This window comes from Lepeophtheirus salmonis, chromosome 5 (assembly GCF_016086655.4).
Source record: "Lepeophtheirus salmonis chromosome 5, UVic_Lsal_1.4, whole genome shotgun sequence".
NCBI lineage: Eukaryota > Metazoa > Arthropoda > Copepoda > Siphonostomatoida > Caligidae > Lepeophtheirus > Lepeophtheirus salmonis.
This window is the reverse complement of record NC_052135.2, coordinates 16,136,175-16,164,015: the sequence shown is the minus strand read 5'-3', so window position 1 is coordinate 16,164,015 and position 27,841 is coordinate 16,136,175. Positions and strand designations below refer to the sequence as shown.

The 27,841-nt window shown below is 31.0% G+C and overlaps 3 protein-coding genes across 3 annotated transcripts; all 3 read right to left on the bottom strand.

Moving 5' to 3' along the window:
- Positions 1–644: 644 nt before the first annotated feature.
- On the bottom strand, positions 645–2,105 carry LOC121118478 (G1/S-specific cyclin-D3). Its single transcript, XM_040713058.2, has 2 exons — positions 1,561–2,105; positions 645–1,491 (listed from the first exon to the last, which is right to left on the bottom strand). The coding sequence occupies exons 1-2, from the start codon at positions 2,014–2,016 to the stop codon at positions 982–984; spliced, it is 966 nt and encodes a 321-aa protein (XP_040568992.1). The 5' UTR covers positions 2,017–2,105; the 3' UTR covers positions 645–981.
- Positions 2,106–15,884: 13,779 nt separating this feature from the next.
- Tace (ADAM 17-like protease Tace) lies at positions 15,885–18,760 on the bottom strand. Its single transcript, XM_040713062.2, has 6 exons — positions 17,865–18,760; positions 17,629–17,796; positions 17,268–17,558; positions 17,011–17,209; positions 16,685–16,941; positions 15,885–16,619 (listed from the first exon to the last, which is right to left on the bottom strand). The coding sequence occupies exons 1-6, from the start codon at positions 18,626–18,628 to the stop codon at positions 16,046–16,048; spliced, it is 2,253 nt and encodes a 750-aa protein (XP_040568996.1). The 5' UTR covers positions 18,629–18,760; the 3' UTR covers positions 15,885–16,045.
- Positions 18,761–21,877: 3,117 nt separating this feature from the next.
- LOC121118514 (uncharacterized) lies at positions 21,878–23,788 on the bottom strand. Its single transcript, XM_040713097.2, has 2 exons — positions 23,646–23,788; positions 21,878–23,172 (listed from the first exon to the last, which is right to left on the bottom strand). The coding sequence occupies exons 1-2, from the start codon at positions 23,649–23,651 to the stop codon at positions 22,087–22,089; spliced, it is 1,092 nt and encodes a 363-aa protein (XP_040569031.1). The 5' UTR covers positions 23,652–23,788; the 3' UTR covers positions 21,878–22,086.
- Positions 23,789–27,841: the final 4,053 nt, after the last annotated feature.

Genomic DNA, 27,841 nt, shown 5'->3' with positions numbered 1-27,841 from the left:
TGTTGCTCTTCAAGAAGCAGATGAGAGAAAAAGGACCCAAAATGTCATTATTTTTCCCATCTCCCTCCATATAAATGAATTAATCCCTGTTGCACGATGCGATTATGAAGCGGATTAAATGAGGTTTGTCCATTCGGAATGAGAAGAAGGGATCTACCATCCGTTTTTTCGTCCCACCCACACACATAATATCCCATCTAACCGACTTTCAAATACCTACTCTATAGATGGAAAGGTAATGAGGTCGAATCTTTCCCTTTTGAATAGATGATGGTAGACAAAACAATGTCGAGTTTTTTAAATAAAAATATGTCGAAAACAAAGTGAAATTAGAGCAACGCAACGAACTTTCTTTAGAGTTGAACATATACGTATTATTTATATGCGCCCCTCTTCGGGTAATGACGACTGAGTAAAATGAATCCTGACCTTGAACTACTTGCAAGTATGAGTACATGTATAAAAGAATGGTAACGAGAAAATTAAAGGGAGAGAAAACTTGACCTTACCCCCTCGATTGCAAGATGTTCCAATTTCTTTTTATTGCTCTACAATGTACCTATATAAGTATAGAGGTATTATAAGTACCTATCTACCACCTATGTGGGTAAAAATGACTAAGAAAAGTATTGATAAACAACTGGTTATTGAGCAAATGGCTATAGGATGTATTTCGTAGACATACAAGACGATACATGAGTATATATATATAATATATATTTTGAGTTATATAAATCTAAATTCAAAAAACAATAAATAATATGTATAGATAATTCAGGTACTAATATAATTTTTATATAAGAAAGTGTTGCAGTATAATGCCAAGAAAAATGAGGAAAGGGATTGAAAGCGTAGAGTTCCACAAAAAGTATTGGTCCAAGAGAATAAGCTCGTAAGTGAGACCATGAAGACCATAAGAGGAAAAAAAATCACTGGAGGAATATATATATTTTTTTTTTGTATAAAGATGAGATTATCAATTCAACACACAAGGCTGTGAGATATCTCCATGAGATCGGTTGGAGTTGTAGAAGGGGATGCAGAGACTGTTTCTTTATTAGAAGGATATCTGCTAGTGGTAGATGCCTTAGATGGAGAACCAGAAGCATTTCTTGCCTCCGTGATGCGTCGAGACATAACTTCCTCAATGTAGCGTCCACAATTGAAGGCTTCATTGCCATTAATTCCTGTGAGTTCGCAAAGGTCTGAAGCTATATCCTCAGTCATGGGATCTGATGTAGCAAAACCTGAGAAGGCTGCAATAAGTGCACCCACTGCAAGAACAGTCGGCCTGCCCTCAAATGCCAAATAAAATTCATATTCTGTGGCTGAAAGAGCAATGAAGGTTTCGGCGTGACGACGAATCGTGTCCATATCAAAACTACAGGATTCAACTCCATTGATCCGTCTCATGATTTGGTCCAGAACGGTGTAGGGAGTGATGATGCTAAGATCCCAGCCAAGAACACTTAGAACACAAAGTTCCCATTCCTGCAAATATTAAAAATGGAGGCATGAGTAACGAGTCAGTAAGAAAAAGGTTGATTTGAGTGAACTTACAGTGATTTCACTTGTGGAAAAAGCAAAGTCTGTATAAACTGAGAGCTTATCCGCAATGATTGGACTTGTTTCTTTGAATTTAGAAGCTAAAAATATGCATGCACATGCGAGTAATTGGAAATTGGATTTTTTAATGTCCTTAGTGGCGCAAAGAAATCGATCTAAATAATTCACTGCCAAATGAAAAACTTCTCCATGGCAATTCTCCTCCTCGCACACTTCCAACATCCAATCAGTAACGATTTTACGCATGGAGGTAGTCACTTCGTTTTGGAAAGCAATGTAGTTAACTGGAGATGAGGAAGTACTTGTCTGTAGAACGTTTCGGAGTACTCTTAAATCTCCAATCAAAGCAGGATCCTCATATGATTTAATGCCATCAATTCCCATATCATCTCTAGTAGGAGAAGGAGTGTTGGAGGCCTCTGAGGTTTCATCACACAGAAGAAAATCCATTGTATTTAAATGATAATTTATATTGCTAGTTAATGATATATCTGTCTTCAACCTCTCTCTGAGATGGTTTAAAGTTCACTGATAAATTTTGAAACACATTTTTAAGAATTAAATAATAGGCGCAACAGGCGTGCGAAAAGTTGAGCGCGGTGAGAAAAGCGCTGGATACGTGAGGGAAGAAAATGAAGAAAAAATTCATGGGCGCAATATGATTTGAATGAGCGTGAGAAAAAATAGCTTTTTTCGGAAGAGCGCTCTCTGACCTGTCGCTACATCTCTTTATACGATGATAAAAAATGAGAAAGTAAAAGTGTCGCCATCTTACAGAGATATTATCAATAATATCATTGAAAAAACACGTTGACATGAAACTAGCTAATTAGTAATTAACTAAACTAGTAAATATATATAATAATTGATAAATAATAGGTATTAAAATCAAGGTAGATGAAGTATCAAATCCTGAATTCAAATGTATGTGCAAAAAACAAAAAAGAATTAAAAATCATTACGGGTTATGGGATCTTTTAAGAAAATCACATAGTCAAGGTTAAAAAAAGATTCATTTATTCTCTTCCATTAGAAAATATAAACTAGAAATATCCAGATATTTTGACATTACAACTACAATTCCGTTGGTAGAATTACAGCTTAAAGCAAATGATCATCAGGAATTGAATTGTGGCATGGCCTGGGATAGAAATTCATTTTATATAATTAAGGAAGTCAGAGACAATAGATGATTTTTACGTGACGTCATCTTTATTGATATCGGCCATTTTTGGGGTTACAATAAAAAAAACTTTTCCTTTAATATTAAGGAAATTAATGAGCTATTGGATCTCAAAATGGGACCAACAAATAAAATGACTAAAATTTGACTATGTATCAAAAATGTATTGCCTAATTTTATTATATATCACCCTCAAATGTATTAAGAATATGTTAGTACATCTTCATAAAAAATAACTAGATCTAGCCATTTTTAGTACTTTGATATTTCACTCAAATATCAATGTTTATCGTATGGATCAAGTAGTATTCAATTCAAATGTTAAGTTTTTATTATTATCCACATAGCTAATTAAATCCATGGAGCGTAATTATTTGAAATTTGTGCATTTTATGTAGTAAAAGAATCTATTTTGATCTCACAAAATGGCGTCTTCCTCAATTATGATGCAATTTATGACGTCAGTGTAAATGCAGCCAATAAGCATCCTTTATACATAAATTATGTAAATCATAACCAACTTTTCCGTTGGATAAGCTTTGGTGTCTTACTATTTACTACTCCTAACTGATGGTCGGATGGATACACAAAGAAGCATTAGAATCCGCTTGAAGGTAGTACTACGAATGAAATACCCACCATTTATTTGTTTCTATTGTTGTACTACACTTTTCTGTAGACAAAATACCGACAACACCTTTTAATTTAAACTCAATCTCAGTGCCAAGAAATTCATTATTATATGTATTTATTTCTTCCTACATTTCTGTAGTTTTCAAGTCCCTTAAAAATCATTCAACGTTCTCGATATCTTTTTTATCACTGGGATTGGATTTGTTCTTTCATATGATTGTATATGGTTTATAATGTTCTTCAAATATTTATTTCATTTGAAGAAGTACAGAAAGAGTTATTGTATTTTGATCTTGAACGCACGTGCGTCTGTTTTTGTACATATAATATAATATATTATTGTTGTCCACGGATTTGAAAGAGTATTACTATAACAATAATGATAAATAATAGATTTATTTTACTTTATTCCAGATAGAATTTCTACGACCCTTGGATGAGTAACAAAATTTGTTTATCATATGTAGACTCCTCTACAAAGCATGCAACAACGAATATAAATTTTTATGGATATGATCCAAATATGAGTTTATTACATACCCGCTACAATAATATTCGTATATTATGTATTCTGAAACGACCCATATACATTATAAATTAAGATGTATCTTAATAGGTGAATGAAACATTCCTTTATATTTTAATTATAGTTACTAACACAGGTGGGACCTTGGAGTTAAGTACGATTTTGAGGATTTGAAACTTGACTCAAAAATAAAAACTTGAGACTTTACTGAAGTCGAAAACATTTTTTAACAAATTTTCTCTGAATCATTTAAATTTTTCTAGGGATGTGACGATTCCCCCCCCTAAATAAAATGCAAACATATTAATTGATATTTAATTTTTTTTTTTTTAAACTACAACTATTAAAAAAAAATTGAGAAGCCAATGGCTATTCTCAAAAAATTTCCAAAATCTACAACAGATCACAAAAAAATAATTTTTTTTTTAAAAAATTTCAAAAATTAAATTTAAAAAAAATCAAATATTACATTTTTTGGATAAAAATTTAAAAAAATAAATTAAATTTCAAATTTTCTAGTAAAAAGCAAAAATTCCTTAATTTCGGATGTGGCTTTTTTATCATAGCCTAGAAAAGTAATAAATAGTTAAATACCAGTAAGGAATAATAATTGGAATCGCAAATTAAATATTATTTTCCCGATGCCGATCCTGAATTCAGAAAAAACACCCAAGTCTCTGATTCCAACTAATTGCCCCATCACAATTTTTTTATTAGTTATGATTGATTAAGTACTCTGCGAAGTGCCTTTTATTGGAAAAACAAGCAAATATAGTCGGAATAAATAGCAAGGTATAATGAATGATATGCAACTTAACTATTGAGGACTGGTTGTGGACATTAATTTTGATTTGCTATAACTAATTTATAACTGGAATAAACAAAAAGCTTAACCATTAAATGTAAAAGTAACTTAATCTAAACCTTTTCCATATCTAAGTTAAAAATGACTCATATTGAAAGTAATCAAACACAAAGCAAATAGTATTTAATAGTCATTAACTTGATAATGCTTTTATTAACTGGTTGATAAATAATATACAACTGCAAAGAGATAGAAATATTTTAAATGAAGGATTTACAGTACTTGGGATGAGAATCATACAATGAATGAATATTCCATGCAGGATTGGTATATTAATGGTGTAACTTTTGCTATTTAATAAAAATTAAAAGAATGTAAGTATTCTCTGGCACATTATAAAGTTGAAATACCCAATGCTATATTACACATAAATACATAATAGATCAAAATTAAATGATAATATCAATTCATAGTTGGTTATTAATTAGAATTACCAATGATGTAATTAAATAATGCATTTTAAGACGAAGAAATTACAACTTGTACACAATATTTATGTTATAGAGTCATGTTAAACGAGTCAATTTTGACACATAAAAGTTATGTATATATGGTATAATTTTACAAATCTTAATGTCTTAAACTGAAAAAGCGACTGTTTAGTGCAGTAACACTAGATATTCTAATTTTGTAACAATTCCAAATTTGAAAAATTTGAGTAGTGGATCCAAGAGTTGAGGCTAAAATCAACAAATAAATAATTATCTGACTCGAACTGGACTTGATAAAAATATTGAAGAGATTGGAGTTGGGAGCCAGGACTTGAGACATAATACTATAAACAACATCTTGGTTTCAATGAAAACGCTGCTTTGGGGCGCCCACAGGATTTAAAAAAATAAATAAGGATGCTCTTATGAGAAGTTGTTTATGAAGTAAAAAAAAAAATTGTTAACGATAATAAGTTGATATTATTAGGATTTGACTGTACTTTGAGTATGAAGATCTCAGAAATTTGCCCATGTTAAATATAGATATTTCGTTAATGTATGTATACTAATATATAAGTCGATTTTCTTAGTATTTAAGGATTAGGAATTATTACCATTTTCCATTTGGCAATGCGTCTTTTCACTTAGTAAAAGAGTGATCCTATCTAAAATGTTATTATTTAGAGTTGGGAGTAATGCACATCTGTTGTTGTCGTCTTGAGAGAGCAACAAAATGATCAAAAAAACCATCATGAGAATTTTTTTTTGAAGATGTCCCCTTAAGAATTCTCAAGGCTATAACCAATTCAAAGAAAGGAAACACATTCTAGTAAACATTTATTTTTCTTTTAACAAAAGTTCCATTTTAACAAAAAAATAAATAAATAAATAAATTTTATTCATATAATTTGTTGTTCACACTCCCCAAACGATTTTTATTCAAAGCAAAACCAGGGAAGTGAGTGATAGATATACGATTGTTATTTATTACATAAGATTTCAAAAAACTGTTTCATTTTTTTTTCCATCTTTTTTTTTTGCGTTGTGATCATTTCTTGTGTACATACGTTGAGGGGTAGAAAAAATAATATTTTTTGGCATTGTAAAAGAAATATGAAGTTTTTATTACAAAAATGTCAGATTCTTTCATGATTCTATCCGTTGATATTGGGAAGTAAACTGAGGGATTTTTGTTCTTCTATAAAACTATGTAGTAATTACCTTATGAGAAGACAATCAACATGACTCAAGTAGCAGTTGGGGATATCATAAATAAATATAGTAAAAAATATGGTTGACTAAAGAACCTCCTGATCAATAAGATCCGCATCAAATTAACATAAGAATGCAATTTTATAACAACGATACAAAATCAGATATATTTTCCTCCCGTGAAGAATGTATTGAGCTAAATTACCTCAATAAATATTACAATTTTGAATAATTCATGAATATTTTTCAAATAGCTTAATATGAATGTGATCTGAAAAAATTGCGCTGATAATATCTATATTATACCTGAACAAATATTGGTGTATGTGGATCGATCCATAAATTGTAAAGCTCATTAAGCAGATGCAGTATAAATCATATTCAACTTGTAAAGGTAACGAGTTGAAATATACTCATATTCTCCAGCAAAGTTGTCTACAATCCATAGGGTGGGGGCTCTGAACCATTTTAATGTTGGAGCATATATTAGATCAAATGGAAAATCTGAAAAATCTTTTATATATCAGCATTTGATAGAAAAACTATAAATGTAACCATGTCGAATGGAAGGAATTTTAACCTATTACATGATAAATTTTTGTACAAAGATGAATGTCAGTCTGTTATTTCTTTGAATTAATTCGTGTACACTGTTGGTTCTTAAAATGGCTAGAATTTTTGGGAGCCATGAACGGTTCTGTCATAAATGTAAAAAACAAAGGTGTTCGTTTCATCTACAATTTATTTAATAATTTGATTTTTTTATTTGGAAGCAAAGTCAGAAGTAGTCATACGAAGGTTCTTCATTCAATGGAATGAAGGGTAAAAGTTTGAGAACTGCTAATTTTAAGGAAGTAAGTTTAGTAGTATTTCAACTAATATGTAGAAAAATGCGGGTTTTCTCATACTAAAACGCGAATTTTTGATTACTCCGAAATACAAACAATTGTGTATTTCGAGTAGTTTAAATAATTTTCCTACTAGTGTTATCAGGCGCGGCTGCAGGTGGTGGGCTGGAGGGGCTACAGCCCACCCCCAATTAAGGAATTTTTCATGGAAAATTTAGTATTTTAAATTTTAATATATTTTTTAATTGTTTTTACAAAAAATTTAATTTTCTGGGAATAGCTATGGATTTTTGAAATTATTCTCCAAAAAATTTAATATTTGATTTTTTTTTGTCAACGGCTGTTGATTTTGAAATTTATTTAAAAAAAATTTTTTTTTTGCGAAAAGCTTTGGATTTTTGATTTTTTTTTTTTCCGAAAAATTCTGACCTGCAAATTGTTCTTAAAGTAATCAAAATTGATGTTCCCAATATAAGTCTCATAAATTAAATATAGATTTTAAACTATACCTACAATTTTTGGGTATCTTATCTTATCCCACAAATTTGAGTACAGACCCCATAGTTCACTTAAATATGTATATGAAATATTGGGCTGTATGCATACATGAAGTAAAAATATAACTTTGGATTTTCTCTTTTTTTTGATAATTTTTCATGATTGTTCTTATGTTGACGAATCACATATTATATATCATTACATATTTTTTCAAAGGTTTCTGAAAAATGGACCAAATGCTCTATACTATACATATACCTAATTAGTTTAATGTGGTTTAAGACTTTCCATAATTCTTAAATAACAATATTCAAATTACAATAAATAAATATATTCATAAGTAATTCTCTTTTCTGTTGAGTACCTTTTAGTAAGAAGGAAAATATATTATGATCCATCCATCGTAGTAGTCCATTAGATTACTACTCCCTCAACTACCCAACTCCATCTACTAAGGGATTAGATTTCCTTCATGTTTTTCTCTCTACTCATTCTCCTTTCAAATGACTGATTTCATACGTCAATCATTTAATCCCAGGCTCTTTTCCGTCTTATTTTTTCAGCCTACCTACATATGTATGTATATTCAATGTTCATAGAATAATAATAATGGAATAATGGAAAAGATCAGCTGGAAGAGTCTTCAAACAATGGAAATAATCAAATGAGTGCAGCAACATGTTAAAATAATAACAATACGAAGGATAGGAAAAGGTGTTCTCTACACTCCTTTGTCCTATCTCTAATGTACATATACTAGCATCCGCCAAGGTAACCCATCATATACTCATATTTGATACAGGGCTATGTTTTTATACTTTATGGTCTATGGAGCATAGGTGGAGTTTGAAAATTGTATTCTTTATTCTCATTCAAAATTCTCATAAGGTAATATACCAGGCCTTGCTCAGAGTAATTAGGTGTCGACTAACAGACACACATTGCTTTAATAATATGAAAGATAACTCCCCGATGAATCCTCAATGTTACTCTCTGTTTTTCATGAGCACAATCACACGTAGATACTCCATACTTGGATTTTTTATTTTATATTATGCGCATTCCATCTTTATATATATATAATGTTTAACTACACAGGTTCGTTATTAAAAATGAGTGCTGAACTCATATAAATCAAATAATTAAGTATATAGTTATTATATAATGTTAAGGCTTTTCTATAGTCCAAGTTTCCATCTCTGATATTTTATTTTTACAAAGAGCTTGTCTCACACTTTGAGCTGCATTTTCGAGTATCTTGACCCAAGAGAAACTTCATCATACTAAATCAAACTGTCTTATGGCCCTATCAGATGTAAATGATATTTGGTCCTCTGCTATTAGACTTTATCTTAAGTTGAAGTGTATTGGACCTCCCCCTCCAATAGTGGAAATGCAATAGTAAATAATTTAACATGTCTACTTTATAAAAAATAAAAATAAATATATATATATATACTGTTCGTGAGCTTCGAACGACCTTATTAGAATTGAAAACACGTGGACCCACGGATTTGACTTGGAACTAGAAGAGTTCAGGGTATGGCGGTTTACTTAGAGCAAGTGGACTTCAATTATTTAATACAAATTATACTATAGAGTACTTCTACATATAATTAAAGTAGAAAAAATACTTGGTGGTTCTATGGTTTTGCTCCTCCACAAGAGGCGCTGACTTTATCCTTCACATCATTACAGTTTTTCCTTAATTGCTTAAAATCTCTTCTTCATGTGTAGTCGGTCATCAAAAAAAACTTAACAAATTGCTTTTTTTTTTTTGATTATTTCCGAAAAATTGACCTTGGATATGTAAGGAGAAAAAAGAAGAGGATTCGGCAAACAGAAGACAACATCATAAAAAAACACAACAAATTTCATCCGACATCTCCTTGAACTCGACGTGAAGCAATATTATTTTCTTTCAATATGATTGTTTGCGATATGTTATATAATTGCATACAAGACCATAGAGTGCCGCGTGTTTTTTTTACTTCTTGATGTCCAGTCGTAAGGAAACAACGGAAATAAGGATCCTAATGACAAGATCTATTGTCGATACTACTTCTTCCGTCCGCGCCTCATCAGTTTTTATCGTCTTCTTTGTCGTTTGATTCGAATGAAAAGGTGTACCTATTACCTATAATTATCAGTACCATTTATAAAACAAGTCTTGCCTCCTTTACCAAGAATTACAATCCTAACAACAGTATCGACAACATTGTAAACTACACAAAAAAAAACTTGTAATTGGATGATGCTACTCTCACTGCAATTTTCTTACTCCACGTGAGGCATCATAGCCGTTGTTGAGTGTCAACGATTTACTCTAATTTGTTTATGAGGATATATTTTTGAAGAAATATTATTAAGAAGCTCAGATGTCCCTGATATGTTTTCATTAACGTCTTATTCACAGAAGAAAAAAAACCCAATTTATTAGCTGCGTAAATAATGTCCCTTTTTTCCACTAATAATATTTAAGTAATTAATAAATGAGAGATCTCAAGTCTTTAAATATTTTGTTCGAGTCCAGTTCAAGTCCTCAAAATATAATATTGTTTAAAGAGTACTTTATATCCAGCTAAGAAGTTCAATTAACTTTCTTGTCCAAATCGAATCTTAGTTTTCGAGTCCAAATCAACTATTGAGCTTTGATTGTGTGATCAAGTTGAGTCCCAAGTCTTCAAAATATTGACTCATTTCCATTTACCCACATCTAGGAATGGGTAATTAGTTAGAGGTGGGACGAATTCACTAAATTGCAGTGAGTCTCTGACTCTAAACCGATGTCAAGTTTTTCATGTCAAAGTGTAATATTTATATTATGCTCAACTACAAGTCAAGTCCTCATTGATATGCCTCATTTAAAAGGATATTTCTTAATTCATGTCTTTATTCATTAAAAATATTAAACCAAAAAAAAATATGATTCCTATTTTTGAGTATGTCAGGAACTGATATTATTTTAGCATAACAACCATTATGTATTGGATTTGCAATGATAAAATTCAAATGAAAATACATAATTATTAACGATCGTAAATCGGGGAACAGATATAATTTTTTAACCGGGAGACCATTTTGGAAATATTAATTATATTTTAAGTACATACGAAATACATTATAAATAGTTGTAATATAATTTTTTGGGCGACGGGAAAATTGTCCTCACATTTTATCAAACCAAAGAATGTTCGGGCAATTAATTAGCAATATTTTGGCTGTCTATTTTATTTATTTATATGAACCTAAAATAAAATGATATATTCAACTTAAAAGTCAAACAATAAAATGTACGTCACGAAAGATACTTCTTTTTAAAAAATTAGTTTGTTCCAAAAAATACTCTTATAAAAAAGGACATAAAAAATATCAGAAATGTCTTCATACTTAAAACACCATCAAAGAAATGCATTTATAAGAAAAAGTCATCTAAGAAATGTATTACTAAATTTAAAAAGTTTTAAAATTATAGTCTCAAATTTATATAGAATTAGATATAAATATCTGTGAAAAATTGAAGTAATTCTAAAAAATTATCATCTCCAACGCTTAGTGTTGTCTCTGTACTTATTTATTTGGTTCAGTACAGTTCAGTCTTCAACCAACCCTCTCTGTTATTGTGACAGGACCTTAGGACTGTAAGTACTAGAAATGAGACTAAGAATAAAATAAATAAAGTTGATTGACGTCATGGAGGACGGAAATTTTTAAAATTTGTCCACTGAACTGAACAGGATCCGACTAAGACTGAACTATAGTCTACATACAGCCTCAAGTAAGTACCAACACAATAATATGTACATTAATACTTTGACATACGAGTTTTATTCGTTCGAACGTATCTCAGGTGTATTATTATATAAAGTTTCAAGAATTTACAATATACTAGTAAATCTGAGGATGGGACATCTATCTCCTGGTTCCAGTGCCTACTGCCCACAAATTTTAATATAAGTCATAATTATTTCTTTTGAAATCATATGAATCAAATTTCTCATTTCAATGAGAAATCTCAATTTTTTTTTAAATTTTACTTCTACTCAGGCCCGTAACTACAAGTGAGGAAATGGTTGTTCTCGAATTAGTTGAAAAGAAAACGTTTTTTCATTATGTATATTATTTCTTTTCGTCGTCACAATTGTCAAATTTAAATTTATAATTTTCCGTATTCTAAAAAATGTTATTTGTCAAATTGCTCAATTTTTTTTCCACATTTGTCTTCGAATACATTTTAACTGAAAAACTTTAAAAACAAGTTTTTTTGCCTAATTCGTCTTTCCAAAGAAAATAAGTTACTTGTCAATTTTGTCTTTTATCACATGTTTAACATTTTATTTGTCAAATTTGGCATTATAATAAAAACGTTCCTTCAAAATTATAAGAGATTCGTCAAAAATTGGGACTCCCCCAAAAAATAAAATATCTTAGTAATAGCCTTACTAGTATAGTGTCTTAAGTCCTCAAACGACGACTCATGTACTTCTAATTGGTAATTAAGTGGACTTCTTTGAACAAGCTAGACTTTGAAGATTATTGTTTGTAGGAATCTTCATCATTGAAGAGACCAAGAAATTACCTGTACTCATATCCACAATCGTATGAGCTACAATAATTTTTTTTCTGTCTCTATAAAGAATGCAGATTTAGGTGTATGACATGGACTCCAGATTGTTGAAGTTTGACAGGCTTTCAATGTTAATTTTCCCCCTCCCTCCTCTTACACTCCCATTTGATTCTTGTAACTAATCAGCTCACTTTATTTTTGACAGTTAATGATACATTGATATGAAAGACGTCTAATCAAATGAGGTTAAATATATGTAAAAAATACATATTTGAAATTCGATACTTTTAGATTTGGTATTTTTGTTTTCTCCAATATTGATTGATCCATGCATTTACATATGCTTGTACATAACTCTTAACATTTGTTGTAGGGCACAACCCTGTAAAAATATTTATATGAATGTGTATTATTGTATGACACTGTTATTTTTTTAACGTTTTAATTGAATTAAATTAATGATTCATTCATTCAATGACAATATTCTTCAACAGATCGTGGAGCAACTAAAATCCGTATATGGAGTGACGTAGCTTAGTGGACAGCCTGCTTGGGATAAATACTTCGCTTGAACTCATTCACGGTACAATGAAATATTCCACACTGTTACCTTTACTGTATCACGCAATCTTTCCTTTGAATAGAAACAGAAATAAGTCTCAAAATCAGTTGGTAGCGTTTAGACAATTCTTCCTTATACGGATTAATTATTCAATGATTGTTATGAATTGTTCGCAGCTTTAAAAGAGCTTATTCTAAGTCAACCAATCAACGTTCAGAACACTGATGAGGAGAAAAGAACCAGAGACATCGACAGCTTACAACAAAATACACGGTATATTTTTGTGTTATTCATGAATGTAAATGGTGTGGTATATGAATCTATAATCAATTATACTCAACAACGTTTCAAAATGATGTAAATTTAGTAAAACAATAACCCTGTACATTCCAAGTCCCTTTTTTCTTTTCATACACAATACACAAATTAACGTACATATATTGACAATACAAGTAGGTACATTATATAATTAGCTTGTTTATCATTTAATACTTAAGTGTTTCGCTGTGAGTTAGATCAGGTTACATAATTAAAAAAAGGACACCCACGGGCTCTAAAAAATCAACCTGCATACTATAATGATAATAAAAATAAGATTTGACAATATATTATGTACCAGCTTAAAATTTATTCCTTCTTATTAAAGTATTAAATTAATATTTAAATTTGACAGTATTTATTATTATCTAACGATATCCGAATACTTCCCCAGATCCGTAATTTTGCTAATGTTTTGCCAGGATCTTACTCAACAAAAATTGAGGGAAATGAGAAAACCTTGTGGGCACTAGGTGTTCCTGCACTTCCCCCAAAACGATACTAATGTATTCTACTAAAATTGCAGAATTTTGACCACATCCTAGATTTTTGTGCTCAACAATCAATTATTTTAAAATGTTCCTCCAAACATAGTAATAAATAAGTGTGCAATAAATTAGGTGCGTCAACATAAAAATAATCTTGAATAAAAATCAAGAAAATGACATATTCCCAATGTGTTTTTTTACTTTACATAGTACATATATATTACACATACAACCCAATATTTCATAGGCCATATTTGAGTCAATTATAGACTTTGTACCCAGCAGAAGCGTGGTAAGTTTTCATTATTTGGTGGGCCTTAGCCCCAAAAATTATCAACACCGTAATACAATTACGGATATAAATTGGTTTATTATATATATGATATATATTTTTTTGGTGGGGGAGCTAGAGAGCCACCTCAAAAAAAAAAGAAAAAAAAAAAAAAAAAGGCTAGCAACTCCCCTGGTACCCAATACTTTTAGTTATAGTTTATAAACTTTAATTAGTCTATCAATATTGTAACCATCAATTTCGCCGCCTACTTTAAGTGCAACTTGCCGCGTCTCCGAATGGTTTAATGATAATTTATTTGGCAAATAGAATGGACAATTATTCTTAGATATTCTTAAATATGAATGTTATCTCGGGCTAATCAACCTCAAAATCCTAATTCAAAATCTTAGACATGAGCCTGTCTCTCATGGAATTTGAAGTGCCCTTCTAGGATAAAGGAAGAAATATATTTTTAACCATGGATGGATATGATTGAATCTTTATATTTTTATTGAGTTGTATCCCTGAGACATATTTAAAAACCTCATTTCTGAAACGATTTCTGAAATTTGATTATTATTACAAAAGTTACACCTGGTGGTTAATTTGAAAAATATTAACAAGAAGTTGGCGACGATGAGACTATTTATATATTTTCTGACTAATTAAAATTTGAGAATTTTAAGATGATTTTTGTATTAGAAAAATAATACTCTTAAACGACTAATTAGTTGCTTAAAACTTATACTTGATGATCAATAAATACCATTTCTAAACTCTTCGCCAGTCTTTTAAATAAATACTTCCATTTCCTAAATCTAAAACCCTAAGTTGTCTCCTTGAATATATTGATCTCAGTCTTTAAATAATAACGATATGAGAACTAATGTTGAAACTCGGTCCAAGACCGATTTTTTTTTGTTCGGTATTAAATATTTTTTTATAGAGCGATTTGGGCCGATATTTCGATCCAGACCGCAAACCAAAATTTAATCGTTTTCAAACCAATATATCTCAATATTTAAACCCATAGTTTATTTTATGAACAGATTCAGACCAAACTTCTTTAAAAGACGGAATTAGTTCGGTCCAATAAAAATTATAACAGTCTTAGACCAGTCTAAGATTTTCAAACCGAAAACAACACTAATGAAAACAAAGTATAAATTGGTGGTACACTAACAGCCTTGCAGGTTTTCATTCATCCTCAACTTTTTTCTTAAATCCACTGTTTCTAATTGCTTCTAAGATAAAATATTCAATTACATTTATCATTAATGACGAAATTCTTTCTTGCAGTTGAAGAAGAGATCTGCGGGAGGGAATCTACTGCTCCCCTTTTTCAATGATAGAAACGTACCCTGAGTTGATCCTGATGAATGAACTTGACTCGTAAAAATATAATAAAAAGTCCATTTTTATTGATATTAATTAGAATCTCAATTAATTTATAATTTTCTTCCTCTAATAAATAATATTTTTTATAGCCAAATTAAACTTCCTTTACTTGTAAGTGAGGGGATGTATTGTGAAGAGTGATATTCATTGTGATCTCTTGTTCTATTTATGACTCTCGGTGCAAGATATATGTATGTAAATGTTCAAATAGAGTAGTAGTACATAGATACATTAACATATGTTCAGGGAGTCACATATCCATGAAGAAGTCAAACTATTTAAATTATTTGATGGGTTAAAACAAGAAGGTGGCATGATATTGCTAAGTTAATTACTCAAATTTCACATAATTTCCTTCATTTTTTTGAACGTTCTAATTTGTCGTCCGAGCAATACAATTAAAAATACTAAAGTCACAAACTTAGAATTTTGGATTTATAAATATTTCATATCCATTAAAATGATTTCAAGTCTACCCTACATTCCTTGTAAATAACTTATTCTACGCCGTCAAATTAATAAAGGCTAGGTTTATATTTAATAATAGAAAGGTATAGTCTGATATATATTTAGTTATTATAACTTGCTTTGAGTATATCCTATCTCTGAATGAAATAAAATTGATATCATCAAGGTTAACAAAAAGTCTATGTCCATATAAAAGTAAGAAACAAGGTTACATGGCAGAGGATGCCAAATGCAAGTTCCTTCTTGGTACTCGTATATGAATTATTTTACGTCGATCTTCTGGATGAATTAGCTCGTCTTGTCGTCTCCATTCCCATTCCTTTTGATCCTTTTCGGCTCTTCTTCGATCGATCCAAGAAATGAGACAGGATACAGGGATCCAAAATAAGAGGCTGAGAAGCACAATTGTTCCTACAAGATTATCCTTTAGGAATCGTAGAACTGTGCTCACATTAAAGTCCTCAAAAAAGTCCCATATCCTGACTATAACATCCTGCATCGTTCTTTCACATACTCCTTTATTGCAGAAACCATGGATACAAGGTGTACCATCTGGGACTCGATTCTCTGGAGTCATAACGAAACAAGAGGAATTAAGATTTGTTCTGCAGCAACGCTTGCATGCGTTCTCTGGTGTGTCACACATACAGCTTTGAAGATCCTTTGTTTCGCAAAAGGGAACACATTTGCCATTTCGGCATTCCCCCTCTTCCACACATTTGATTCCATCTTCCATGGGCAAACTTAAAGGGCAAGTTGCAGCTTTTCCATCACAAGTTGCTCTGAAAGTACAAATTTAGATTTGTATAATTATAATCCGTGTAGAACGTTTTTGGACCGCTTTTACCTTTGTTCGCATGTTGCGTAGTTCGGATGTCGACAGACATCTCCTCGCTTAGAGAAGTCACAGTTAAAGCAACAGGGGGAATTTTTATCAGAACACTTTGCGTGTTCCATTAATTTACAATTTTCATCACAACAATCATCTCGATCCTCAGAGCCAAGTAATCCTGCATCGCACTCCTCGTCTCCTTCAACTCGGAGATTCCCACAGAAGGATTCTTCAGGTTCTGTAAAACATCTGCCTGATTTTGCCAAAAGTACCTATTAATAAAAATAATATTTTTTTTATGGCTACTTTTGACATAAACATATTGGTATTCATGTTTTTACCTTTCTTATAAATCGGAGACTACAGGGTGAGAATTTCTTATTATTCACATCATAGCCGGAAACGGAGTAAGTGTACATCAAATACGACCCACCATGGCTTGCAGAAGGAGAGCATTCCTTGATATCGGGATCGTGCTCGGATCCCCAATTATGGCCAAACTCATGAGCTGTCACTAGGTCTGCTTCACGTGTAATCACTCTAAACAGACATGTAAATGAATATTAACAGTAATTAGGAACTGTACAATACAAATTACCGTTGTCCATAATGATTTCTACTAGAACTCAATCCTGAGTTCAAGTAGAGAGTATAACCATTTTTAAAATACTCTGGTGTGCATATTCCTCCTACAGAGTTTCTACGTGGGGATCCCACGTAGGCCAGACCAAGGATTCCTCCTTCAAATTTGATATCCGTAAATAAATGAGCTAAACAAAAATCTTTATGAGTGAATTCTCTACTGAAGACCTCCAATAAGTTCCTAACATCCCAGGATGTTCTTTCCATATTATAATGGACTTCCTTGTCCCTCACTGCCGTAGGATTCCTTCAAAAAAAATTAAATCCATATGGTTATATCTTTAAATAACTTGAATTAATAACATGAAGTTAATTACCTATGAACCACAATTTTCTTTATAATGAATCCCATTCCAGAAAATCCTTGGGTGTCTAGTTTATCAATCCAAACTGTTTCTTCATAGATTTTGTGTACTCGATCTATTAAGCTAATTAAATAATTTACAGTAGTCTTAGAATTTCCACCGCCCATTTCCTTGAAAAATCTATTTTAAAAGAAAACCAAACATAATATTTAAATTGGTATTAAAAAACTCACTTGATACTATTTTACCTGTAGTCTGCAACCAACAACAATGGGCATCTTGTTTGTCTCAAAATAGTCAAGTACTCACTGGTTTGTCTTTTATGCCTGGACTTCCCCCCTAATGCCTCCTTTGGCCCACTCATCAAAACTTTTTCTACAGGATCATCGTTTGAATCATCTTTCTCGTGAGCCTCATCCTCAAACCCTGGAGCCGTCCCATTTTCCTTTATAAAATCACACACTTTTTGAGGTACAAATCCTGTCTTTGAATCCGGAAGATTCCAGCTAAAGTTGACATCAGACTCACGATACGCAATCATCGTTTGTTCATCTGTATCTTTCAAGTGTCTCCATGAGGGTTCTATATGGTAGGTATCCTCAGGTGTCTCGATCTTTGCCGTAATCATACCCTCTTCCATATGAACCGTGGCTCGAGACTTGACTTCCCCAAAGACACGTCCATCATAAAAGTTTTCATGATCGATTCGAAGCATTCGTTCATTGTTATCGTCATCTATCTCCACTGCCTTAAATTTGGAATGAAGAAGACCCTTCTTGGGAGAGAGTATGAGACGGAAATCTCGACCTAATGCTTTGAAATCCACTTCACGTATTTTGTTATATTTGTGATTGCTTGGACTCGTTCCTCTTTTGACAATGTTATGGTTGAATTGTGATGCATGAAGAGTTTCGAAATATCTAACATTACTATGAAAGTCCAAGGACTCGGAGAGTCGAATAGTTGATAGTGCTGATAGAATCTTCACCAAGTATAATGATAAGAGGCCCATTGCTTTGAACCCTAATTCTCACATTTCAACTTTTATTTATAAATAATAGAAACTCTACAAATGTTTAAGAGTGTAGGATCGGTGAGGACTCTCTATGTTATTTGTTTATATGAAGGGCTTTTGATGGCTGACGTAAAAGGAGGAAGAGTAGGAGGGACCAAGGCTCTCTGCGTTTTAAATTGAGCTTTCTCTACATTTACTTTAAAAGAGTTTGTTCTTTGACAACTTGTTTCTCTTCTACCAGCCTCATTTTGGCACTTTTCAGACTCAAAGACAGATTCAAATAAGGGTACTTTTTATACATTTAAATATTTTTTTTATCAACGAAATCTCTCACCAGACAGATACCTTTTCAAGTTTTTGATTTGAGCTTTAACATGCTATATTTTTGAAGTCTCTAATATAAGAATTGTAAATATATGTGTACATGGATTGGTAGAGAAATGATAGTTAAAAGATCTTCAGAAATACATTTTTTGCAGTTTTTTTTGTGGTACATCTATTCCAGAAAGTTTACACAAGTATTTAAAAAATGTATTCAAATTTATTGACTAAATACATATAATTCAACCAAGAAGGAAAAAGAAAAATCTTTAGATTCTTAGATCAACTATATACATACATTTATGTTTAAGTATGTTTAAATGTTAAAAAAAGAATAAAAAGAAAACAATAGACTCAGCACCTCAATTCTATTGAACCCCAAAAGTAGAAATTCCTTCAAATACTTACTTACTTATTTTATAGATTGATAATTGAGGGTTTTACAAAAAAGAGGAAAAAAAATATATTGCTGAAGAAATAGAATCCACAGAAATGGACGTAGATATATATTTCGTTATGTAGGGATCTCTCATTTTCTTTGCTAGAGAGGATACACATCGTTACTCTTATTGTATCTCCTAACCTTTCCCCCAAACAAAAAACTAAAAAAAAAAGGCTCCAAAATCAGTTGGTGGTTAGTCAATTCTTTCCAGCTATGAAACTATAATTCAAGATTTGATGGCAATTGTTCTCAGCTTAACAAAGGCTTATCCGAATTCAACCAATCAATGTTCAGAACAAAGATAAAGGGGGGGGAACAAAAAAATTGACAGCTGATAGCAAAATAAATAGTAAATTATATGTTAGTGATGTAATGTCGTGGATAGTGTTTCTTGTCTCTTGATAAGAACGTAGGATATTGACTATCTTTTAGCCATGGCCATCCTTGATTCTTCAAGATAAGTTTTTATATACAATGTAGAACTGAATCTATTGACCGATCCGTGACTTACTAAAAGCTTTTCCCAAATTTGTTGAAATGATGAAAAAGATATCGTATTGTCTATAAAAATGTACTCTCAAAATATGATGTATTTTTTTAGTATTTTCCCCAAAAATGAAGTTATTACTCAAATTTTGTCAAATGTCACTTATCCAAAATTTTATTTTGTCAAATTTAGCATTTATAAGAAAAAAAAAGATTCTGTCAAAATCGTCAAAAAACCCTTCTCCCCTCGAAAAATCCGTCCGGTCCATTGTAGGTCTTGTCGAAATGTTATATTCAATTCATTTTGTTAAAGAATACTTTCATTTTTCTGATGAAACTAGTGATATATGTTTCATACACGTTGCCACAGGGTGTGTCAGACAGTTGAAAATCTTAAAAAAAAAAAATTACGAAAGATTATTCAAAAAACAAAATTTATAAATTTAATAAATTATTTACTCTCTCCCACACTACCCGCCAAAAAAAATAATAATAATTCTAGGGAAAACCCTTATAAGAGTTGTCTATTGTTAATAGTTAGAATTTTATTGCTACTTTTCTTTTAGAAAAGGGAGCATTTATACATATAATAGACTTAAATCCCCTTTCAAACCAATTGTAGAGTACAAAAGACTCTACATACTAATCGAAGGTTACATATGTATCGAGTGCCATAAATTGATAGAGATTCACTAATGGTCATCCCTACCAGAGATAGAAAGGGGAAGAACCGTTATTAAGTCCCATAAATTCTTATTTTTCTTTTTAACGTAAAATTTAAATATGCCTCGTTTTTTAAGAAGAAAAATAACCAACTAAGAATGCCAATAAAATTGGAGATTACATCAATGCTACGGTCCGTAAAAAGAGAATTCTTTGAGTCTTGATTTGTTTAAATTTATTTGATAAAGTTTTTATTATTACTCAAGAAGTACTTAGATCAGAAAAAATAACATAGGGAATGATTGCTAGAAGCAGATGATCACAAGGATTTTATATGAGGGTGCTATTCTTATCATTATTGGACGCACCACATGAAATGACCAAGGCCACTTAATAAAATCCTTAAAAAAAGTGTTGCGTCTTGACGAGGGAGAGACGCAAGCTTATTTATAATAGGAGAGATCCAGGATGACCGAGAGAAATGAGGTGAAGGAATGACGTGGAGGAATGAAACTACACTGATTATATATTCATGTGTATTCTAACTATACTCTGATATATTTACAAAAGACGACACTATTTATAATACGTAAAACTCAGTACTTATAATACATAGATCACATAGATCCTTTAAGTTGTGAGCCTGGAATATTAGACACCCTATCCCCTGATAATCCGCTGGCCCCTACTATCTATGTACTTCATTGCCATTGGAGAAAGTGAAACCCATTCTTCTCCTCTTCTGCGGCCCCTGACGACGTTTTTGATCAGAGGCAACGAACAAAAAAAAAAAAATATTGTTACTAGTTATATGTAAATAACTAGTTAGAAAATTACTATATTTCTATAATTATTATAATGAATTTGTCTTGGAGGAAAGAAGGGGTGAAGTGTACTCAGAACCTCAGTATCTAATGATTGGAGTCTGAATTTAAAAAATCTAAAGTATTGCACGCCTCTGCGGACCCGCTTGATCATTCATAAATGTTTTTATGAAGGACTACTAAGGAGTTTACATGGTTGTCCTTCGTTATTATTAATAGAATAAGGCATGAATTAAATATATGAATAAGGATAGCTTCTGAGGTTAAAATATCCGGTCATCCATATATATAGTTATTCATGAATAAAGATTTGAACTTTCATTAATCAAAATTTGCATGAAGTATCTATGATATTTACATTTTTAACGGAAGTTTAATAAAAAGTATTAATCACGAAACCTCAATAATATAACATTGGAAAAGTGTTAATACTTTTGCTTTTAATTCAAGGCATATTTCTAAATCTTGTATGAATATTTTTATACCAAGTCTAAAAATAATGACAATTGCTCAATAAATAAAACTTTATTTAATCCAAAAAATAGTTATCATAATCGAAATTAATTTAATTTATATAATAAATATCTTTAAACAAATAATGTATATCTTTCAGCCGTACGATCCACTAGGGAACTTGATTAAACGGCTAGGGAACATAAATAAGACAACAAAATTCAAAAACAAGATGGCTGTCATGTATTAAGGAAATTAATCCACAATCATTTTTTATGATTTTTGTAACCGTGGTGGTAACTGTATTTCACCTGACTTCCACTAGTTCCATATCCATATTCCACTCTTAAATAGGATGGATTGGAATTTTGTGAGTCATGATTATTTTTACCATGATGATCATCATTGGTATCATAGTCTTTTCCACCTTGATGAGGAGAGCCATGATGAGAATGATCATCGTAATCCGGATGACCGAAGGAGTCATGAGAAGAGTCCTTGAAATCTCCTCCATTATCATGATGATCAACAAAAGGTACATGATGTTGAGGTTTTTCTCGTTGATAGTTGGGAGGTGGTGGGGAATAGGAGGAGGAATAATCTTCAGATTCATAGTCATCGTAATTAGCTTTTGGTTCTTCATAGCCACCTGATGGATGGCTCTTAATCTCTCCTTCATAACCTCCTGGTATATGGCTTTTAATCTCTCCTTCATAACCTCCTGATAGATGACTCTTAATCTCTCCTTCATAACCTCCAGATATATGGCTCTTCACATCTCCTTCATAATCTTTTCCCTGGCCAAAGCTTGTGGGATTGAAAATGGCAGGTTTGCTTGAGCCATATGTTGTTGGAGACTTGTGATAGATAGGCGTTGATTCCTTGTACTGATCATACACAGGACTAGGAGAGTGAATCTCTGGCTTTTTGTATTCAAAATTATTGATTTTTCCTTTTGGATAAAGATTCTCGAAGCCTGAAGGACCCGAAGGGGCGGAGGGTTTAAAAGAGCCTTGATCCTTATAAGGTGAGTAATCATTGGTTTTAAATTGACCTATAAGAGCTGGAGGCTTGTAGGGAGAGCTAGAAGAAAGATCTGTCCCAGAATTTGTGTAAGGAGGTGTTTTAGGTGAATCATCACCTTCGTGTAAAAAGTCAAAATCCAAGCTATATGGATCTAAATCCACACTCTCCTTTTGTCGATACTTGAAAGGGACGTCATGCAGAACTTCTCTGCGATTAGTTTTTGTTTTTTTAACATGATGCCCGTGAACTTCTCCGAAAAATCCAAGGTCTGCATTTGCCCAGTGACAAATAAATGCCAGGGGAAGGACTGTAATAGTTTTAACGAGCTGTAAATGTAAAGAAAGAATTGGATCAATAATTGTTTTTGAAACTTGAGCTCTAATTCATGCTTCCGCCTACTTTAAAAATTTTATTACAGAAATAATATTTTCAAATCCTTGATATTTTTTTTTTAAAGGGGAACCTTCAGAAATAATTTTTTTTGCTCTATTGATATTACATTGAATTAGTGTTTTTTTATGATTTTAAATATCATACTTGATCTCATAAATCTTTTCATTGAATTTATTTCTACTTGTCATATAAAATCCATATAAAAGTTCAAAAAATCAAATTAAATTAATATACATCAATCATAGTTTATTCATGTCATGATTAATGACTCGAACAATTTTTAAATAATCAAGAAATAATATGAGATTTATTTACTTTAGTGCATTATGCAATTCAAAATATTATGTCCTCACAAATATTAATAATAACGGAATATTTTGAAATGACAACATAACCTCTTACTTACATGCATTCTATTTTATCAAAGATTCACTGTCTATATTTATAAAATAAGAGATATTTGATGATCCTCAATAGACTCTTCTTGTGTAAATACGAGTGATGAATGCAAAAGGTCTTATTTAAATATTAAATCCGAAACTCGGAAATGCGTTTAAAACTAAGTAACTAAGGAGTGCGCTTGAATGAAATACCGATTGAATTTAAAAATATTAATAGTGCGTGAGGCGTCTCACTCTTTGTGTATTTATTTCCTAGCCATATGTTATTTGAAGGCTATATTGTTTCTTTGCAAAAACAGAATATCATTTTGATAATTAATGGGGTTTTTAAAGCTTCAAAAAAGTTGAATTATGCTTATTTCTGTCTATTATAGTGTAGACTGTGTATATTTGCAAAGGCTCCTTTTTCTCAAAATTAATTTTACATTCCAAATGTATAATATAATGCAGATTATTATGAAAAAAAAAAAAAGTGCCAACTTTTCTGTGAGATAATGAATAAAAACTAATTTTAAACTGCAAATGTACTTTTTGAAGAAACATATTTAAGTAGTAATTCAATCTGTTTTTCATTTTTTTACAGTTGATATAATTTTATTTAAGCTCAAAACTCACTGATATTGAAGATAAATTTGAGATATTGTTACTCTCAGTTCAAATGGGTCAAGTTGCAAGAAGTGTTGCCTAATATGCAAATTTTCCTAATATAGTTTTTTTTTTTTTAAATTTCGAACTTGCGCTTAATTCTTTTAAATTGTTGCCTGGCTATACAGACCGTTGCACCATTGGATGGGCCGAATTATTGGGGAAACTACTGACTAGTTAAATTTCTTACTAGATTGAAGCAATAATATACATCTGTTGTTATAGGTGTTGTACTAAATTTTGGCACGTATGAGAGTCAACCCAGCTCCAAGTAATTGAACTAAAAACCAAAACTGTTGCAACAGTCTCCAATCAATTATTTTACAAAAATTACTACAACTTAGACTTTGATAAAGTATAAAAGAGTTTGTTTTTTTTATTGATAATCCTGAAAACTACAAAATTATTAATCTCATCTTTTAAAAATTAGATGAAATTCAGTTTATGGACCTATAAGCGATTTTAATTTTCAGTATTAAATCCAATTTTAATTTCAACTTCACTTTTAATATCTTCATTTATGAGGCTGATTACTTGCAAAATAAGAGGATTGTTCACTCAATTATAATAAGCAATTAATACATTGACAAACAAAATAACCAAATATTAACAATTACATATATTTACTTTGTGTTTTTCAACTGTCGATCTGTCGAAAATACTAGGGTTAGTACTCGAATTTGCCCGGAGTTATTAGGCGTTGACGAATAGACAATCTTGGTTAAATTAACGAAGAAGATTACTAAGAAATTATCAGTGATACTCTACTTTTTTCATGAGCTCTAGCATAACCCCTGCGGACGCCCCTGAATGATATTTGCTTTGATACGGAAACTATGACCAAATCTGCATTCTTCTTTGATGTTATTTGTATAAAGTTTTCTACCTCCATTTGTTGAGTATTAGCAAATAAAGATTGATTGCTTTCCAAGTTAATAATTAATTTTCAGCGGATATCTTTTGCCAAATGTCTTCATTGAAATTTCTTAGAAATAAAACTACTATATATAACATTTCTGATGGTAGAGAGAGGTCACACACCTCTTTTACATATTTTAAGTAGTTTATCTTAGTATTTGAAAAATATGTAAAAGAGGTGGGTGACCTCTCTCCACCATCATTGAGGGCCTTTATCTATTTCTCTCTTCTTGGCATTTGTTGGGAACTTATGTAAATATACGATAATCTCCGTTCTTTAAAAACTCGGATGATCTGTTTTATATCTTGGGTAATACAACGATCTGGCATTATCACTAAAAATTAAAATTTTAATAGAGAAACAGTTCTTAAAAATAATATTTTCATAGTACATTCATAGGAGTAAGTACGATTATATTCATTTACGACAAAGAAGGGAATAAAAGGGAATCTTATGTCGACTGATGTTCAGTACACGGGAAAAAATTTCTTCGTGTTCCTATTCTTCTGTAGTGTAATCCATGTCTAAACTAGAGTTTCATTATTTTTTCTTGATATATATTTTCTTGGGTTCAAAAACATTCTAGGGTAACTATAGATTATGATAATTTTATAAATTTATAAAATAAACATGGCCAGGAAAATGTTTTTTTCTATAAAATAGAAAATCACATTTTTCAAATCACCATCTTCGATTTTTGGCACATATTTACAATTTTTAAGATATATATCCAGAAATTTGCTCTACCTATGCACACATTTTCATCTGTAGTATTTATGTGGAATCGAATGCATCCCTAAAAACTTACTGTATGTGTTCATGATATATTACAAATTAACATATAAAAATTGAAAATGCATATGATTGAATTTTCTTAGGTCAAAATATTAACCTAATGACCTTATGCTTAAAAACTCATTTTGTTGGCTTATACAATAAAATACAACAAAAGAATAAAACAATAATCTATTAAATAGTTTTTTTAGTAGATCTTCAAAAATATTCAAAATAAAGCGATTTAACAATAAGTTTGGTAGCGGCCGGCCAGGCCAAAACTCTAGGAGCCTCTAAATCCTAAACTGGAGGACAAAAAAGCCTGAAATTTTGTATTTTTGATTTTTTTCTTGTAGTAAAATATGTGCCGAATTTGAAAAAAAAAATCGATGATTGGGCTATTTTTGAGTGATTGATTTGGCTCGGGAATGTCCTATACATATGCAGTTATGGAGTTAAATACGGGAATTTTGTATTAAAACAAAAATATTGCTGTATTTAATAGGACTAATTAGTGTATATGTGTGTTATACTATCACATTTTCAGATTAATATTTATGTACTAAGACCTATTCTGCAGGGAGCAACAAGAAAAACTGACTTTTGCTCAGTTACAATACTCTCAGTACCATGGTATAGGCCCTTTTAGTTTGGGAAATATAGTATTTTTGTATCGAAATTGGCAATTTTTAGGCCTCTATACCATCTCAAATGCGATGCTATCAGGTGAGAAATTGTACTATTATAGTTTTTAGTATTCGGTCATCACTTAAAAAATTTTATGCACCTTGTTTTTTAATTATTTAAGGGACCTAGGATATTCTCAATTATTAGCAGTTTCCCTTTTTATCAAACGTAACATATCATAATTTAATCCTAAAAGTTAAAGTGATACATTCTGAACAAAAAGAAAGAACATTACCTTGTGTTATGGACTTATTTTTTGAAAAAGTTTCAAAATTATTAAAGAAATTTTCTACGCCCCAGAATTTCATCATATTAATTTTTTTTTTTGAAAAGAAATCCTTTAAAACAATGTTAACCACTGTTTTCCAATTAAATTTAATAATAAGGGTGTGTAGCTAAGGCTCATATAAAATAAGAAAAAGAAAGTTCATTATATAATAAATAAAATAATGAAACTGACTTTAGTTGAAGAATAGCAACGAAATTATGTAGCTGAAGCTCAGCAAGGTGGAAGGTGGAAGCAAGGCCAATTGGACTAAAGTACTCCTTGGCTCATCACTTCATATTACTTTTTTCTCTCAAACTTTTATTTTTATTCTTTCATTCTTGAGGAGATAACATCTAAGTATTGAGCGACTCATGAAAAACAGATAGAAAAACTGAGGATTTCCTGTGGATTTATTTTCTATATTAATTTCATTAATATCGAAGCTTTAAGCTTTATTTGTTTAATGCAAATCTATAGTATTAAAGAAAATTTCGACTGTTTGTCGACACGTACTAACTTTTGGCAATGCCGGGTACTCCTACAAGTGTTTGATAAAGCAGAGAATCTGTAAATCACTAAGCACATCTTAGACCCCTGAAATTATTTAAAAAATACCCTTTTTTTCCCAAACTAAATGGCATGAGAGGCCTCGACCTTGCCAAAGTCTGTTTTTTGATTATACCAAGAAGAAAATATCTTTGTCTAGTGGAATAAAAATATTAGTCCGAAAACGGGACTGTCTAATGTGTGTGTATATTTAACTCATAAAATAACACAAGAAACACATAGATCAAAAGAACTCTCAGAAATAGATATGTGTATACAAAAAAAAAAAAAATGTTTTAACGAAATAAGTTAAGAATATTGTTTGTTTGTTCATTATACATACAAAGGCTTTCACTTCAAAT

What these genes read in the sequence shown, in the direction of transcription:
- Tace (XM_040713062.2), bottom strand. Translation starts at nt 18,628, where the DNA reads ATGGGCCTCTTATCATTATACTTGGTGAAGATTCTATCAGCACTATCA. An exon ending in AAGAAAATTGTGGTTCATAG is followed by an intron (nt 17,559 to 17,628) that starts GTAATTAACTTC and finishes TTTTTTTTGAAG; the next exon opens with GAATCCTACGGCAGTGAGGG. An exon ending in AGAAATCATTATGGACAACG is followed by an intron (nt 17,210 to 17,267) that starts GTAATTTGTATT and finishes ATGTCTGTTTAG; the next exon opens with AGTGATTACACGTGAAGCAG.
- LOC121118478 (XM_040713058.2), bottom strand. Translation starts at nt 2,016, where the DNA reads ATGGATTTTCTTCTGTGTGATGAAACCTCAGAGGCCTCCAACACTCCT. An exon ending in TTTCCACAAGTGAAATCACT is followed by an intron (nt 1,492 to 1,560) that starts GTAAGTTCACTC and finishes TAATATTTGCAG; the next exon opens with GAATGGGAACTTTGTGTTCT.